Source organism: Chrysemys picta, unplaced genomic scaffold, assembly GCF_011386835.1.
Source record: "Chrysemys picta bellii isolate R12L10 unplaced genomic scaffold, ASM1138683v2 scaf915, whole genome shotgun sequence".
In the NCBI taxonomy this organism is placed as follows: Eukaryota; Metazoa; Chordata; order Testudines; family Emydidae; genus Chrysemys; species Chrysemys picta.
Window position 1 is genome coordinate 7,875 of NW_027053622.1, and position 17,126 is coordinate 25,000.

The 17,126-nt window shown below is 40.8% G+C and overlaps 1 protein-coding gene across 1 annotated transcript; it reads right to left on the bottom strand.

Moving 5' to 3' along the window:
- Window positions 1-3,387: 3,387 nt before the first annotated feature.
- On the bottom strand, window positions 3,388-7,616 carry LOC135979494 (sprouty-related, EVH1 domain-containing protein 2-like; the record flags this gene model as incomplete). Its single annotated transcript, XM_065579824.1, is given in 4 exon segments — window positions 3,388-6,300; window positions 6,302-6,498; window positions 6,501-6,741; window positions 7,467-7,616. Coding segments are annotated over 4 exon segments (801 nt in total), but the record flags the coding sequence as incomplete, so codon positions are not given.
- Between the last annotated feature and the right edge of the window lie 9,510 nt (window positions 7,617-17,126).

Sequence of the window (17,126 nt, forward strand, 5' to 3'; positions counted from 1 at the left end):
GGGACTTAAACAGTTGGAAGGCCCAGTCTGTATGTACAGAGATTTTGTATCAGTGGGCCATCAAGTCATCTATGAGCTTTCAGTCATAGACTGGACATCAAATATATTGATAGACTGTTAAGCCAAGGACGGGGGAGAAGCCAAAGGCAAAGTGCAGGTAGCACTGGCAAATTGGCACATGAGGATGGGCTCCACTCCTGAAGCGAAGTTTAACAGAATGGTCTGAACTTCATGCAGAAATGGGCTTTGCACATTGTCATTCAGCCTGGAGAGAAACAGTACTGGGCAGAACTTGTCTGTTCTCTCCCAGCCAGCCAGTGTCTTGAATGAACCTCCTCTCCCTGCACTCTCTCTCACACACAAATAGTTCTCAGAAAAAGGAGTAATTGTTTCTGGTGAAATAAAGCCTGCAATTGCCTGTTTACTTTTCCCAAGGAAGGAGAGGAACTTGAAAGTCTATGGAGAGATTCTCTCAGGTAGTTTTGAGCCCATCAGTCTGATACGGATTTTTAATTTGATTTGGAAGGCTTGAAAGCTATGGAAGAAAGCTGTGTTCTAAGCAGAAAAACAGTGGAAACCAAGATTTTTTTTACTCCCCTTCTGCTCTTTTTTTTGTCTTCTATACCCTTTTGGGGTGCTATTTTGGTTATAGTACACTAAGGCATCTCACAGAAGGCATGAACTGACCACCTCAGAAATGGCAAAGGCCCCAATCTACTGGGCATCCCAGCCTCACAGCTGTAAAGAATGCTGTTTCCACAGCTACAGCTTTTGCTGCTGTCCCAGTCTGTGGCCCGCCCTTCAGAAAAACAAGGGATGATTTGGGGGAGTGGACGTAAGTGTGTCAAAGCAACCTGATAGCTTTCTTTGACAGGGTAACAAGCCTTGTGGATGGGAGGGGGAAGTGGTACTGTGGTAGATGTGGTATATCTTGAATTCAGTAAGGCTTTTGATACTGTCTCACATGACCTGTTCATAAACAAACTAGGGAAATACAGCATAGATGGAGCTACTATAAGGTGGGTGCATAACTGATTGGAAAATTGTTCCCAGCGAGCAGATATCAGTGGTTCACAGTCATGCTGGAAGGGCATAATGAGTGGGGTCCTGCAGGGATTGATTCTGGGTCCAGTTCTGTTCGATATCTTCATCAATGATTTAGAAAATGGCATAGAGAGTACACTTATAAAGTTTGCGGACGATACCAAGCTGAGAGGGGTTGCAAGTGCTTTGGAAGACAGGATTAAAATTCAAACTGATCTGGACAAACGAGAAATGGTCTGAAGTAAACAGGATGAAATTCAATAAGGATAAATGCAAAGTCCTCCACTTAGGAAGGAACAATCAGTTACACATATACAAAATGGGAAATGACTGCCTAGGAAGGAGTACTGCGGAAAGGGATCTGGGGGTCAGAGTGGATCACAAGTTAAATATGAGTCAACAGTGTAACCTTGTTGCAAAAAAAACAAACATCATTCTGGGATGTATTAGCAGGAGTATTGTAAGCAAGACACGAGAAGTAATTCTTCTGCTCTACTCCACACTGATTAGGCCTCAACTGGAGTATTGTGTCCAGTTCTGGGTGCCACATTTCAGGAAAGATGTGGACAAATTGTAGAAAGTCCAGAGAAGAGCAACAAAAATAATTAAAGGTGTAGAAAACATGACCTATGAGGGAAGATTGAAAAAATTGGGTTTGTTTAGGCTGGAGAAGAGAAGACTGAAGGGGGGACATGATAACAGTTTTCAAGTATGTAAAAGGTTTTTACAAGGAAGAGGAAGAAAATTTATTTTTCTTAGCCTCTGAGGATAGGACAAGAAGCAATGGGCCTAAATTGCAGCAAGGGCGGTTTAGGTTGGACATTAGAAAAAACTTCCCATCAGAGTGGTTAAGCAGTTGAATAAATTGCCTAGGGAGGCGGTGGAATCTCCATCATTGGGGATTTTTACGTGCAGGTTGGACAAACACGTGTCAGGGATGGTCTAGATAATCCTTAGTCCTGCAACAAGTGCAGGGGACTGGACTAGATGATCTCTCAAGGTCTCTTCCAGTTCTATGATTCTATTCTATGTGAGCCCAGTTCAGAAGCCCCTTAGTCATGCAGTAATGCTCTATGAGCTTTAAAGCCTTGCTGAAGTGGTTTTAAAAACACCTTTACAAAATGATGTGCTCTCCTCTCTCAACGATGCGATTTTAGCATCAGATCGTAGCCTTTCTGATTGTCCACTGAAACTGGCAGGCTGATGGTAGGAGCAACTAGATACTCAGCAGTGTCGCTTAGATGAAAGCTGTCAGGCTCAACAGGATGGCTAGCTAGGCCAAACTGGAACGAGAAAATCTTCTACCTGCAGATTCCAGCTATTTTGGTATATGCAGTGGTCTTGTAAAAACAACAAGGAGTCTGGTGGCACCTTAAAGACTAACAGATTTAAATCTCTTAGTCTTTAAGATGCCACGAGACTCCTTGTTGTTTTTGTAGATGCAGACTAAGACGGCTACCCCCGACAGTGGTCTTGTAGTCACGTCTGTCCCAGGATATTGGAGAGATCAGCCAGGACGGGACAAAGCCCCTTCCTGGAATTATTGGGGTAAAAATCTGGCTACCGAGGCAGTCTGAAAAGGGTGGTGGTGGGGTGTTCCTGTGATGTGGATCTTCCATAACCTTCTAACTTACCAGCTTCTTAGTGACACTCCTGGATGCAGTATTTCACCTCAGTCAGAACAGCAAATAGCCCCAAACCCAGCCAAGGACCTCTAGCTTGTTGCTTCCAAGACGCCAGATCCTACGTCTGAATTTCCACCCCAAAAAGTTCAAAGCTTGCCTGCCACCATTGCTGCTGTTGAGAGGCAGCCAAGGCTGCCATGCTTCACAGTGCTGGAGACCCAGAATTCCTATGATCTTAATTGGGCCTGCTACAGAAAAATCAAAACCAAACACAATGGGAAGCCTAGGGACACAAAGATGAGAGTCCTAGGGGAATCTCCTGCTTCTTTGAGTGGAGATGAGACACTGGGAGACAGCCAAGTCTCTGAACAGCTCCACCTGCTGGCAGTACATTGTCACTCTAGACTAGAGGGAGAGGAAACTCCATACTTGGAAAATGAGGAACAACTCAGTTATAATAGAGCATCAGGTGCCCAAGAGGAAAAAATCCCCATTGACCTCACTGGATGCAGATTTAGGCCAATGCTGAATACAATCAAAAATCCCATGCTAACTGGAGGAATTGACATCAATTGACACCTGGCTTAAAAAAAAAAAAAAAAATTCTTCCTTTATCCCCTCCCCTCCCATGAGCAGTTTTCTCTTTTGTGTCACCCGTATTAATAACAATGCTGTCTCTATCTCATTTCCAGATTTGCAAATAATATAAGCAGCAGCATTTTGATACGATGTATTTATATTTACATGGACTACGCTGATCATACATATTAGAAACAATAAAAAAAGTTAACTAAAATGTACATCATACACTTGTATATATATTTTTTACACAGAGGTAAAAAGGCTTATAAAAAAATCAATACAACAGGGTTTTAACTTTTAGTATACAGATACATTATGGATGTAGGCTTCAGGCACTTTCATTTGTTAATGTGAGCAATAGCTTGGAAAAAACCTCTTCACAACCGAAACAAATTTTGGTTAATGTTTTGTTACCACAGATACAAAAATAAAATCTGGAGAATGACTCTCAAATGATTGATGTCAGTATTGCAAAGCTGACTGGGAAAACACTACACACTGTTCAGCTGCAGTGTGGAGACCAATGAGAAATATTTACAAATAACGCCTCCATTTTCTACCATTGTGCCCTTACACCATTGCCTTCACAATCCAAAGAAAATGCGTAGCAAGATCTACAAGTATTACAAAAACCAAGAGGGGTCGGGAAGAGGGATTTTTAAAAAGAAGACATACATAAAGGCTTGGAGTATGTCTGGTTTAGTTAAATAAATAGGGGCACTTAATAGAGACTTGACAAAAAACTGTAAGATCTCTTCGTAGTGTTGTGCTTTGTAGAGGCAAGACCTTACAGATGTTTGTTTACATGAAACAACTTGCAAATAAAGATTGTTCCATCACATCTTTTTGAGGCTGGCTTGATGTTTACTAGACACCATTGAGAGATTTGTCATTTGCGATCAGGCACGAAAAATTTGTATTTCACTCAGTGAACCCAGACACGTTACACCAAGAGCAAAAAATCGATCCCTTTCTATCATCATTCAATTTTTTTGAACCTAAACCCAGCAACTGCTGCAAATTAAGTTTACCAAACTCTACAGTGTATAAGCACGTTGCATAATTAACGGATGGTTTACAAAAAGCTGTGATTAACTCTCAGCGGAACTGTTGGAACATTCCAACTCGAAAGAATGGCAAGCATTTCTTAAATCTATTTGGCAAAAATAAAAAGTTCCTTTCCTTTAAGACTGATGTCAATGTGCAATAAGAGGGAGGGAAGGGGCATGCACCCACTGGCAATTTACTGCAGAAAAAAATTATGGCAGGAACAGCAGTGCCAGCTTTGACAAGCCAATCCCTAGCTGCCTCAAAATATTCAGATTGTACTATGCTAGTTATAGCTAACTGATCTAAATCTTTTTTTTTTTTAATAAAAATTATTTGGCTATTCCTTGTAATATAATAGAAAAATACTCTTTTCCCAGCTAATTACAAGCCTTGTACACAAGACATGACAGTAACATTTTTTTTTTAAAGTATTCTCATCTTGCTGTATGCATAACACAACCCTCTGGATCCACTTTCAATATCTGGGTGGTGAGCTGGGAGGAGAAGGGTGTAGGAGACACTTAGGCCCCAATCCCGCAAACACTTACTCATATGAGGAACTTTACACATGTGAGTAAGTGCTTCTAAAGTCAATGGGACCACTCACATGTATAAAAGTAGCACATGCATAAGCATTTGCAGGGTCAGGTCCTTAGTCAGGAAACGGGAGTGATAATTACATGTAGGCTTTTTATTTTAAATACATATTCCGAGTTACTCTAACATCTGGATTTCATTGTGAATGTAAAATTCTCATGCACATGTGTTTATTCTATAGAACAAAATTGAATTTAAAATTATTATTTTTCTGCATAATCCACCACTTGCTCAATGTTTCTCAAAATCACAATGGATTATGCTACTACTTTTGTGGTTGCACTGGCTATCTTGTTAATAATTCTTTGCATAACAACGAGAAGAATTTTTATTGAGCTGAAATATTAGTGTTTTATTCTCAAATAAAGACATAGCAGGGTAATGAAAAGTTCCTTTCCGTTATGTAGAATTCCAAAACTAACGTTTTATTTGCAAAATTATTTAAGAAAAAAGCCTAAATTTAAATTTCCCTTTCAAGTATTGGTCTGAAATAAATGCAGTTTGGATGACTATCAGATTCTCAAAAGTTAACTGAAATTAAGGCTCATTTCCCATATTCACTTAATATTTGAAATTTAACATCAGAGAAATAATTTAAGATGTTTGCCAAAAGAAATGATTATGGACTCTAAAGAGAAACTGCAGCTTACATGAATATTTTGGCTTTAAAAAACAAACAGTGATAGCAATACTGTGTTGTGGTACAAGTTTGTTACTAGAACACCTTCTATACATACAATAACTGATCGCAGGTTAAAATACTTTCTGGGTGGGATTTCATTCCATTACACTACATTTCTCAAAGTGCCAATGCTTGCTAGGTGTAGATGGTACTGCTCAAGGCAAGCTACGGCATGACAGATCCACATTAGAGATGTTCTAAAATCCACCACCATCCACAGTTCATATCTCAGAGTCCTTTTAACTGAAAAAATATAACATGTACACGACATTCTGTTCGATTACAGATTAATAATACAAAAGTCTATGCTGTAGGTTAGTTTGTTAGAACACTTGAAGAGCAAATTGATGCAGAGTGGCCCCTGGAAAACCAAACATAAATGATCCAAGTGGTTTCTGGACTCTGTTGGGCACACAGGCTGCATCAAAATATAAAGGATTTGAATGCTCCAAACCAACGTGCTCCTTAACTACAGGAAAGCATAACACAATTTAAACTTGTGTGTAGTCATCCAGCTGCTTTGTGTTTCCCACCACAGCACCTGCACATAACCCCACAGTGGTAACAAGCCCGAAGGGGCAAGTAACAGCACATACATGGGGCAAAGAAGGACAAGGCGATAAGGGCCATCCACCGGAGGCAAAACTTTTCATCACTGGTGTCACATGAACAAGGGTCTGTATAGTCTCCTTCTGGATCAGACATACAGTGATAGAGCATTACTGTCCGCACACCACATACAGCTGACTCGATGGATGCAACTTCTGACGCGGTCTGGTGCGTCCTGACACTGACCCCGCCTGTTTTCCTCATGATTGAATATGTCCCTGCAATACACGCACCGCGATCTCTCGCCATCTTCTTTCCGTCTTGGTTTGAACTTGACAGGCTGAGTCTTTATCACAGCACCCTTTATATCTTCACCAGGTCAAAGTCTGAGCTGTCTACATAAGGATAATTGTAATCATGTTTTGAGGCATCACTTTTGGCAAAACGTACGTACGAGTCCACATCATCAGTGTCGATGTACTTCCCTTGTGACCGGGGCTGGCGGTAGTCCTCATAACCTGTCATCCAAATCTTTTCCCGAGGGTTAATGCGCACTATCTCCTCATCATCATCTGGAAAGCTGACGTGTCGATAGGACCTTTGTATTGACTGCTGGAGAAAGGCAAACAGTTTATTTTTCTATCAATGACTGGCAGAGGCTTTTGACATTTTTGATCAAGTGCTACTAAGCATCATTAGTGCATTTGGGAAAGAAATTTTAATCAGTGTTTTCTTAGTTTTTTTTTTTTTATTTCTCTTGATCATGCACATTATTAAAATGATAAAATTAACTTAATTTTCTTTTCTTTTTTGTATGCTACTAAGCTTTGATTAACAAAATAGATAAACCACTTTCACTTTATACTGTGCCTCACTTTCTGAATTAGCATGGTGGTAACAACCTCGTACATGCTGTGACTCTACGTTGCAACAGAAAATAGCTTCAGAACCTGCATCCCATCTAGACATAAGGAAAGGCATGTTGCTCACTACGCTCCCTGTCCCGTCCCGTTCCCCCCCCCCCCCCCCACCCCCCCCCCCCCCCCCCCCCCCCCCCCCCCCCCCCCCCCGCAACATATTTGTAACCACCACAGGAACAGAGCCCCAGGTTGAAAATCCACATGCCAGCTCAATGCTGCAGTTGTCTGTTGCAGCCAGCACAAGTGAATGTTCAAATTCCAATTAAAAAAAACCCAAACAAACCCCAACCTCCTTTTCCAGTGAAAACTTTTAAAACAAAATTCATAAGTCTCTTAATATTAGATTATTTAAGAACTTGATGCTTGAACTTTCTCACAGTATCCCTTTAAGTAAGCCGCAATTAATAAGAAGCTCACTTGTTCTAGTTGGTAGTGGTCAGAGCTATACTGGTCGTGAATGTGACCGTGAGTGCAAATTCTGCGATGTTCGCAGGATGTGGGAGACGCTAGTATCCGCAGAGGCTGTTCCCTTTTTTGAGAAGAATTAGAAGAGCTGTCGGTAGCATTCTATTTTAAAATAGAAGGAAAAAATAATTAATTCATACATCCATATATTACTGCATATAGTTTGAGACACATGCAGCCACTCAGACATCTGCAATATTGGCAACACACAAAAGCAAACACCATTATACATGTAACCTGCCCCTACATTCTAGAAAAAAGCAGATGGATCTATACGTAAGTCATAGAAGTTGCTACCACAGACAGAAAATATAGTATGCCATAGCCTATGAGTGCTTGGTGACAGAACACAATTTCTATTTGCCTGGCATTGTTATTGGTTGTGATGTACATTAGAAAGCAGGATGTTCATGCTATAACTCCTTCTGGATGGCAAAAATTAGCTGATTGCATCATTGAAAGGAATTTAAATAGGATGCATTCAGACACTGTTAGGTGCAACTGATTTATGCACACAGACTAGATAGTCAGGCTGCAGAAGATTTAGTAATGGTCTTTTGCAGGTTTAAAAAAAAAGTCAAGTGGAACCTTCTTTGCAGTTCTCTAAGAATTTGCCTAACTCTAATGGGTCACAAACTACTTACATAAATGATCACGTTTTTTAAGCTTTTTTTTAAAGTTCTCACCAATCTCAAAATTCAATGGATATTCTTTAATTTTCAAAAGATACGTCCAGTGTCGTCCTAGCCCAGATCTTGCCTAGAGTCCTGAAGTTTTTTGGGTCTGATACTACTGCATCACTATGTTGCAATGAGTATCTCAACAAATGGGTGATACATCTTGATGGCAGTACATGATGCATCACAAGACCTGCAGGTTCATATTAAGATTATTTCTCCTGCAAGAGAAATTCCAAGGGGTCTTAATCAGCATCTCTATTTGATCATAGATTTGAGGATATAACAAACAACTTTATTTGCAATCTTGATTGAGAATTCTGAATCTGATACGAAAACAATATGCCCACCATATCGATTCAGACCATCCACTGAACCTGTTTCAGAAACTAGTCCAACTTTCCACCTGTACCATATATAATCCAGAGAGTGATTTATTTTACAAGTTCTGCCCCACTTGCATGAAATCCTTCATTGTATCAGCACTGAAACTGGCAGAAGTGCCAGTAAACTTCATTGCACCCCGTTTGCACCCCTGCCAAGAAGCCTCGGAGAGTGGAAGGAACGGATGGCAAGAGAAGTCACAAACATTGCCTAGATACCAATGAGAAACACTGTACTGTTGCATAAGCCTGGAGTTGTATCGATGCAGGTGTCTTGAAGCGTCAGAGAAAAATCCTTGCAGGATAACAATCCAAGGCCAACAAGAGTATGAAGTTGTTAATTAGTATACAGCCTATCACCATTTTTTGGCCTCCCATAATGCCATGGCATATGATTTTAAAAAGCATTTTATGCTGCAACTGATGTATGAGCTGGGATTTCTGTTGCCTGTGCGCTAGCAGTCTTCCCTCTCACTTCAGTCACGGCATGCCATCAGTACGCTTCTTGGGGATGCGTTTAGAGATGTGTGTGCCTCTGGGCCATTTCACCGAAGGTGGCGGAAAAGTGTGCTACACCATTCCAAACCATCGCTAGAGAGGTCTGTAGGAGGAACAATCTTCCTCAGAGCCATCTAGAACCAGTTCAGTTCCATTAGTTCATGAAGGTAGACCGTCAAACCTGAAATGGAAGGAGGCAACACTCTGTCCACATGGGAATACATTTCAGTACTCCCCCACCTCCACTCATCTCAAACACTAGGACTGCTGAAGAAGTTGAACTGCTAACCTGATGGCACAGTCCCATGACACTCATTGGTGACCAAGAAATCCCGAGCTGTTTCAGGCTTGTTATCCACATGGACGCTGAAGTCCCCAAGCACTATTATTAAATACTGGGGTAAGTGAAAATGTGAGTTACACTAATTTATAGAAGGAGTGTGTGTGTATAATGGGTCAGATACGGTTGCTGGGGAAGAAAATACAAATTATCCCGTTTGTATGTGAAAAGATCTCTATTATAACTCTCCAGTAGGCTTACTTAAATAAATAAATAAATGCTTAACTTACATTTCCTTCTCAGAATTTGAGACGTTCCTTTTAAAATGACTCAGTCATTTAAAATTTTAAAAGCCCAGTCAATCTATGTCATTAATAAAGAGTAGTGTGTTAATCATTTACTACAGTTCATTTCCGACTAAATGTCTTTGTTGCTCAAGAATGGCTAATCAGGTGTCTGAGTAATATCCTGAGATAAGCGTCCATCATGAACAAGATGTGAAAAGACTACTCCCTTACGGCAACAAAACTGGACTGGTCACCTGTCTCTGCTGGCTTTTCAGAATAGTTTCGCCATTTGTGATGCAATATACAGGATGAACATATAAAGAAATTTGAAGATTCATGCTGAAAAGATGAAGCAATGCAATATGAGGCAGTGTCAGAAGTCAGCTGCTCAAGGGAAATAATGAAAGCCTTATCACTTGGGATTTTTAAAAGCAGACTGAATAGGGCACTAACAAAGTGTACGATCAAAAATGATTCTTGAATGGTGCAATAAGCCTTTCTAGATTTTATGATTCCATAAAATAAAAGTAATCATGGTTTTAAAGTTAGTCAGGAGATACAAGAATAACAGCCTAAAACATAATCTGAATCTATATTACATTAGCTTGGTCTTTTTTTTTTTTTTTTAAAAAAGCATAAACCATCACTAGCTGACCAATTCTGTGTTGCTTCACACTGCTTTGCTCACTTCCCTGTGCTATGCAGTCCCAGCTACTGAATCACCCATGTTTGGTTGGGAATGTGGGTGGGGACAGAACTATTCTCTCACATCCCCTTCTCTCTGCCCATCTCATTCTTGTCGCTGAAGTGTCCCAGAGCCCCACCAGCCACCACAATTCTCAGACAGTAGGAAGATGCACTGAGACACTCCAACATCTTTCCCCCAGCCTCTCTTTTCAAGTTGGGAAGGATGAGCAAAACTAAGCATTCCTTTTCATAAACAAGTTATTCCTCTTCCCACCAACCTCCAAGTATCCACAGGGATGGGGGGACTTCTCCTCTCACCAGCAGCAGTGGTGTTTAGGGGAGGAACCACTCTCTGAGGCTCCATTTTGTGAGTGTGTGTGTGTGAGTGTGTGTGTGTGAGAGAGAGAGAGAGAGAGAGAGAGAGACAGAGACAAAGACGGGGCTAAGGAAAATGAGTCTTTTGTCTCCCTCCCGTCCACTCTTTGGTCAAGGTAGTTGTAGTTTTGCATGTGTTTGAACTTGTATTGACGCAGGTGCCTTAAAGTGTCAGGAAAGACGGTCACTGCAGGATAACACACAAAGACAGGTGCACAGCAGGGTGAATAAGGATGACTGCATGGCTATCATCCTCTCAAGAGAGTAATTTTGAGGCCTGTGGAGAGCTGCAGAGCCAACTGGTCTTCATTCCCAAACAGGAGCAATAGTGGGTGATCAATCATTAGCACAATGTACCCTGCTCTGCAAGGGAGAGGCTGTTTAAGCAGTAAGGCTGGCCAGGAGGGGGACAAAGACCTAACGGGTCAGGAGATGCCAAGCTCTCTTGATTGACAGCTTCCTCCAACCGCCTACACATCTGTGAGGATCTCCTATGTGGAATCTACCCCTTTGTGTATTTACTATATTCAGATGCACTAATTTCAGGGGAGTAGCACAAGCTATTTCTTCTTATAGGACTCTCTTTATTCAGTTGGATCATTGGGGGGAAAAAATTGAAATGGCAACACCACGAAAGAAAAATCACAATACCTGGGCACATAAAATAAACGATTGAACGACTACTGGGTTAAGTTTGTGTCTGTAGTTTCTCTGCAGACAATCCCTCCGGTTTACACTATTTTAACATTTTAGTTTGTGCACGATTTCAATGGCACAATCGGGGTGCAACCATTCTCCCAACGAAATCACGAGATGTCATTCTCCCAAGATTCCTTCAGTTAAATCTTATAAGAGCAAGTCCCCAATTTCGGACGGAGCTCTCAGGAAAAGACAAGTGCCTTTGCACTTTTGATTTTGGTGGAAGTGAGGGGAGAAGAAAATATTTGCTTCTTGTATCACAACACACACCAGTTCCTCCCTCATCAATGAGGTTTTACAGAAATAACCTCCCCACCCACCAAGAAATATTTTGCAGGATCAGATTTTCAAGTCACATCTAACATTGTATTTTTTGTGCTTGTAAAAAGTCCAGGTTGAAAATCCCTTGAGAATTTGGGCTGTAAGGTGAGAGATTACAATAAATAAATAAATTAATTAAAAATTGTAAAATGATTTCAGGCAACAGCACAGGCATTTGTGAACACAGGCAAATTTAAGTGACAAAAAAATAAAATAAAATTAGCCAAAGAACACATTTTTGCCAAGAACTTGTAAGGTAAGTGGTTATTGTATAATCCTGAAAATGATGCTGCATAAGGACAGATTTAAGAAAAATGTTGTACATTTAAAACATATAACTAAACAACTGCAGTAATATACAGAAACCTGAAGCAAATGTGGAGGAAAGATTATCTTTCCATGGAGTTCAGAGAAGATTTGAGTGTACACAGATAACGTTGGTTACAGTAAGCATGAGTTAGGATTTTGTAACACAGGAATAGGACTACAATTTCATAAATGATTGGACAGTTTCCTAGTCACTATTTATACAAATAGCAAAATATAAGTTTTGCAAGAATACCTTTTTGACTGTTGGAGTGGTAACATATAGTGGCAAAATTACTCCCATGACTGTGCTGTTAAATCAGCATAATTTAATGCAAAGTTTACATGGATTCTGTGCACAAAATCTTCTGATTAAACTGCATCTTAGTCTGCTTCTGGCATTATCAAGTTCTCTCTTACGTTGTACAAGGCTTGATTAAGGCTCCCTCACACTACCAGCGTGGTAGAAGGGGGCTTAGTATATATGAGAATCCAGCACGAGCAGTTTAATTAGAATGGTACATGGTGTCAAATGTGCATAGGGTAAAAGCTCTGAGCTTTTTTCTGTGTTCTTTAAATACTCTTGACTAATTGTCAGTGATCCAAGGCGTCAGACATGTCTCTTAAAAGCAAAGGACAGAATAGAGTTTTCACAACAGAAAAAGCAATTTTAACAAACAAATTTTAAAGAAAGAAATTTGTGGGTTAAAGCCACCATTCTAATACTATCTATAATCCTCCTTTATGGTGTACGTTCTCATATCCTGGACACATTTGGTAAGGAAAGGTCTCAGTTTCTAACTTTCAAGAAGTTGATATAAAAAGGAGTAGTGAAAAAAGTTATATGGGATGTTGTTCAGAGGTTTGCTGACAGCAGTGGCTAAAGCTATCGCATGTTACTGTGATGAGTGTGGTACGACAACCTAGACATAAAAGAATGTTCTTTCGACCTACAAGTTCTGTTTATGAGACACCGGAGATTCTCTCGTTATTTGGGCATCTCCTGTTTCCTTCTCTTTGTGCCTTGCTTCTGCCTTAATAGATTTCTCAATAGCGAGATTAACTAGATAATTTCACTGGGAACATGGACATTGTCATGTACCTTAAAAATCACACTCTTTCCCTCTTCAAAATCTTTGGTGGTTGTTTAACTTAACCCTCTGTGCAAAGACGGAGAGCCTGCCCTTGTGAGGAGAGGGTACTTACTGCATGGTAACAAGCTTTGTAGTGTTGCCACACTGTATCGTTAGTATATTAGTAAGTGCACAAGCAAGTGCTTTCAGTAGTTAATTTTTTCAGGCCTCGAAAGAGCATTCTGGTGATAGCTTATGACAGTCTGTAGAATCAAGTGTCGAGTCTGCACATTCTCATTTACAGAGATTTGCTGATGGTAGGCCAGGCCTATTCAGGTGACTAAACACCCAGTGTTACTTATAGGCTTATCTTTCAGAAATCTGTATAAACACTACCCAGGCAAGAGGAACTAATTGGGAAAAGAGCACTAGTGGGCGTGCACACACGCACAGAGAATGAGTAACTTTGTTCTGTGTCCGTCTGCTGGTAGGAGCATATAACACAAGAGATAATTCTACAAAACCGGCTATTTGGTGGCAACTGTCATTCCAAGGAAAACTAGAATTAAAAAACCTCAACAAAACTAAGTTAGCTGAGCTAAAAAATTGAGCACCCACCCCCACGTTAAAGCGTTTGCTCTTCGTAACTTTAAAAAAAACAACCATGCATTCAACTGCATACAGTTCAGCAGACTGAACTGATATTTTAAGTCAATAAGGGGGTCATTTATTTAATTATAACTATCCACATTATTTTAGCTGGAATCCATCACCAAAATAGAACTCAACAGCTGATGCAAACTTTTTAAATACTCTCACTGCATGCCTTGCAAATATGTCAAGCTTTGTTTAAAAAGGCAGTAGTATTTATTTATTACTAACTTATCTTTTTGCAGAAATAAGCAGAAGAGGATGAAGTAACTGCCTACTTATAATTACTTCTGATTTGATTTTCATGAAACATCTACAAGATGCCGGGAAATCAGGCCCTTGACAAATCTCATGAAGCAGGTAGATGAGGGAGGATGGTTATTAGATGCAGTCATTTACAATGGATTTCTACATTATGCAGAGTTAAATTTTCAGTCCCCCACACTCAAATATCCAATGACACGTATTCTTCCTCTCCCTCTATTAGCAAAACGTCTATAGAAAAAGTTGATTACTGTGAAATATGACAGTAACCCTCTTCCACTTCCTTAGTGAACCACACCAAAAGAAGAAGAGGATCGAATGGAAGTGTTTGCCACTAAAAGAAGTCGCTCTAGGTTTTCAATTTTTTTTTGTTTGGTTGTTGACATCAAAACACATTCATTGTTTAGTTTTAGTAAAATGTTGCAAAGAGATTTTCGTTCTCCTTTGAGAACTTTCTGCAACATTTAAGAGAATAAAACCAAATTATGGTTGGTTTAACAACTCTCATGTGCACATTTCCAAGTAACCTAAAGTCTCTGCAGGTTTTCTTCAAGTTACAAGAGACAATGGGAATCAAACCAGATTTGTCTGTATTTAAATAGCATGTGGAAATTATAACCTCTCTCCTGAAGAGTGGTGGTTAGATAGTCATTTGCCCTGTGGTTCTGAATCAACCCTCTTCCTGTCATCACTAAGACAGATGGTCCAAGCTAGCACCAGAGGCAAATTCCCCTCCCCCCACTTTAAATTACAGAGGCCAGGATGCCGTGGCCAGGGACAGCTTCATCCACTAATTCCAGATTCCACTTCCCTCCAGCATTCTCCTCAGGCTTCACTAACATTGTTGTGTTATACATTGAAAGGCAATTCCCTAATCCGTTTTACTGTGGTAACAGGAAGTTGTCAATCATCTCCTTGTCAGGCTGCCAAGGCTGCCTCTCTTTCAAACCATGTTTACATGCTAAGTTTGGCCTGCTCAGTGTGTCACCTTCAAGAGCAGAAGGCAGAACTGAATGACGAGCAAGAAACAGAAATTTCTGACTGCTCCTCCGCACTGATGGCTAGCTCTCTTAATTTTAACATACGTGCCCCAGAGCCAAGGAAACTAATGACGTCTGTTTTAACATATCAGAAGAATAGATCACCATTTACAAATCTATTTTCTTATTGAGACCAACTTCCTTAGTTATATGTAATACATAACAGAAGTTTTCACCCTTTACTACTTAGTGAAATTTTTAAGTAGCTTAAGAACCAAAAGACAAAACAAAATAAAAAATGTGTATGCATTTTACAGTTTAGATGTTAGTGTAAAGAGCTGTGTCCATAGATTAAAAAGAATCCTGACCAGAGGGCAGAATCAGATAAACCCTATCTTACATGTAGAACTATTATCGTTCCTGTTACTGCCAGCAGTTTGGCTATGTTACTGTTACTCTACTCTCACTCACCTAATATATTTATTTCAGGATGCATACCGATCATATATACTCTTCTGGGTAACTTCAGCAGGATTTACGGAGAGGCAAAAGGCTATAACTCCTGACCCACGGTCCACACAAGATTACAGAACCAAGAGGACATCTAGTCCATCCCTGACTGATGTTGGTCTAACTTGTTCTTAAAAACCTCCAGTGATGGAGCTTCCACAGCCTCCCTAGGTAACCTATTCTAGTGATTTAATTATATACCAAGTATCTTTCAAATAAAGTTCTCTCTTCCCCCACATCCTCCCCCATACCCTCCCACCCAAACAAAACAAAGCAATGGGATTTATTACTTTAACCAGCTGTGACCCACATACACTTTAGCAACAACACACCAAGGGCTTGTCTAAACTAGGATAAAAAGATATATTTCACAAATGTGTTGGCCAACATGTTTTAATACACTAGAGCAGTGGTCCCCAAACTGTGGGGGCATACCCCTAGGGGGGCGGAGAGGGACGTTTGGGTGAGGGTGCATGGCAGAGCCTGGGCCAGCCCCCACGAGGGGCGAAGAGGGAGTGCCACCCAGCTTCACTCTGCCCCTAGCCCAGCCCAGCTCTGGTCCCAGCCACAGCTCCACTCTGCCCCCTGCTTTGCCCCCAGCCCAGCTCTGCCCTCATTCCCTCTCTGCCCCCAGCCCAGCTCCACCTCTAGCCCCAGCTCCTCCCCGATCCCCAGTTCTGCCCCCGGCTCCGCCATCAGCCCAAGCTCTTCTGCTGAGCCAACTGTGCAGTAATGGTGGGGGAGCGTGGACAGATTCCATTGCTGGTAAGGGAGGGTGTGGCAGGAAAAGTTTGGGCCCCACTGCACTAGAGTATCCAGGACATGTTGGTTGGTGGTGAACCCCAAGGGGTGCCTAGGGTTCACCTTGACAAACTAGCACATGCTAAAACAAAACTTGTCCTGCTTACAATGGTGTTAAGCTAACACATTTTTAAAATACACCTTTTTTTAAAGCTTACTTTAGACAAATTGAAAGGCTAAATCTAAACAAACTCAGTGTGCTGTTAGACATGATGTAGCCCTCCAAGCAGATCCATGATGTCCGCTTCATTCTCTTATACCTACTATAAAAATAGAAAGCTTCCACACAACCTTCTCTTCTCCACTCCAAAAACCCCATGCTTAAAATCAGACCCACAATTATTTAAACGAACCAACAAGGGCAAAGAGATTTGGACTGCCACCCTTAACTATACTCTTTCTGTCTATATAGTGCACAGGTCCCCTGGGTAATTTTAAATAGCAGAGACAGATTGGACAGAGTTACAAAGTTGGATTCTCCAGTCTGCCAGGTTTACTTGTAGTGCTTATGCAGCACAAAATGAACTGAAAGTGGCTGGAAAGAGCTAAGTTGACCCCTTCTCCAACCATGTTTCCATCCACCTCAGAACTTGCCTGTCAGTGTAACTGGAGGTTTGGGGCATCAGAGTTTGTACATCTTCATAAAGTTTTAGCTACTGCAGTGCTCAAAATCAAAGTCCCACTTTCAACAAGCATCATTCAGGATCACCTTGTGATAAATCAAGTGCGAGCGTATGCCCTTTTCAATTGTCAGTGGTTGAGCGCAAGGGTGTTAAAAACCACAACTGTGGCAAAAGAAAAATAAAACTAAGACAAGCTG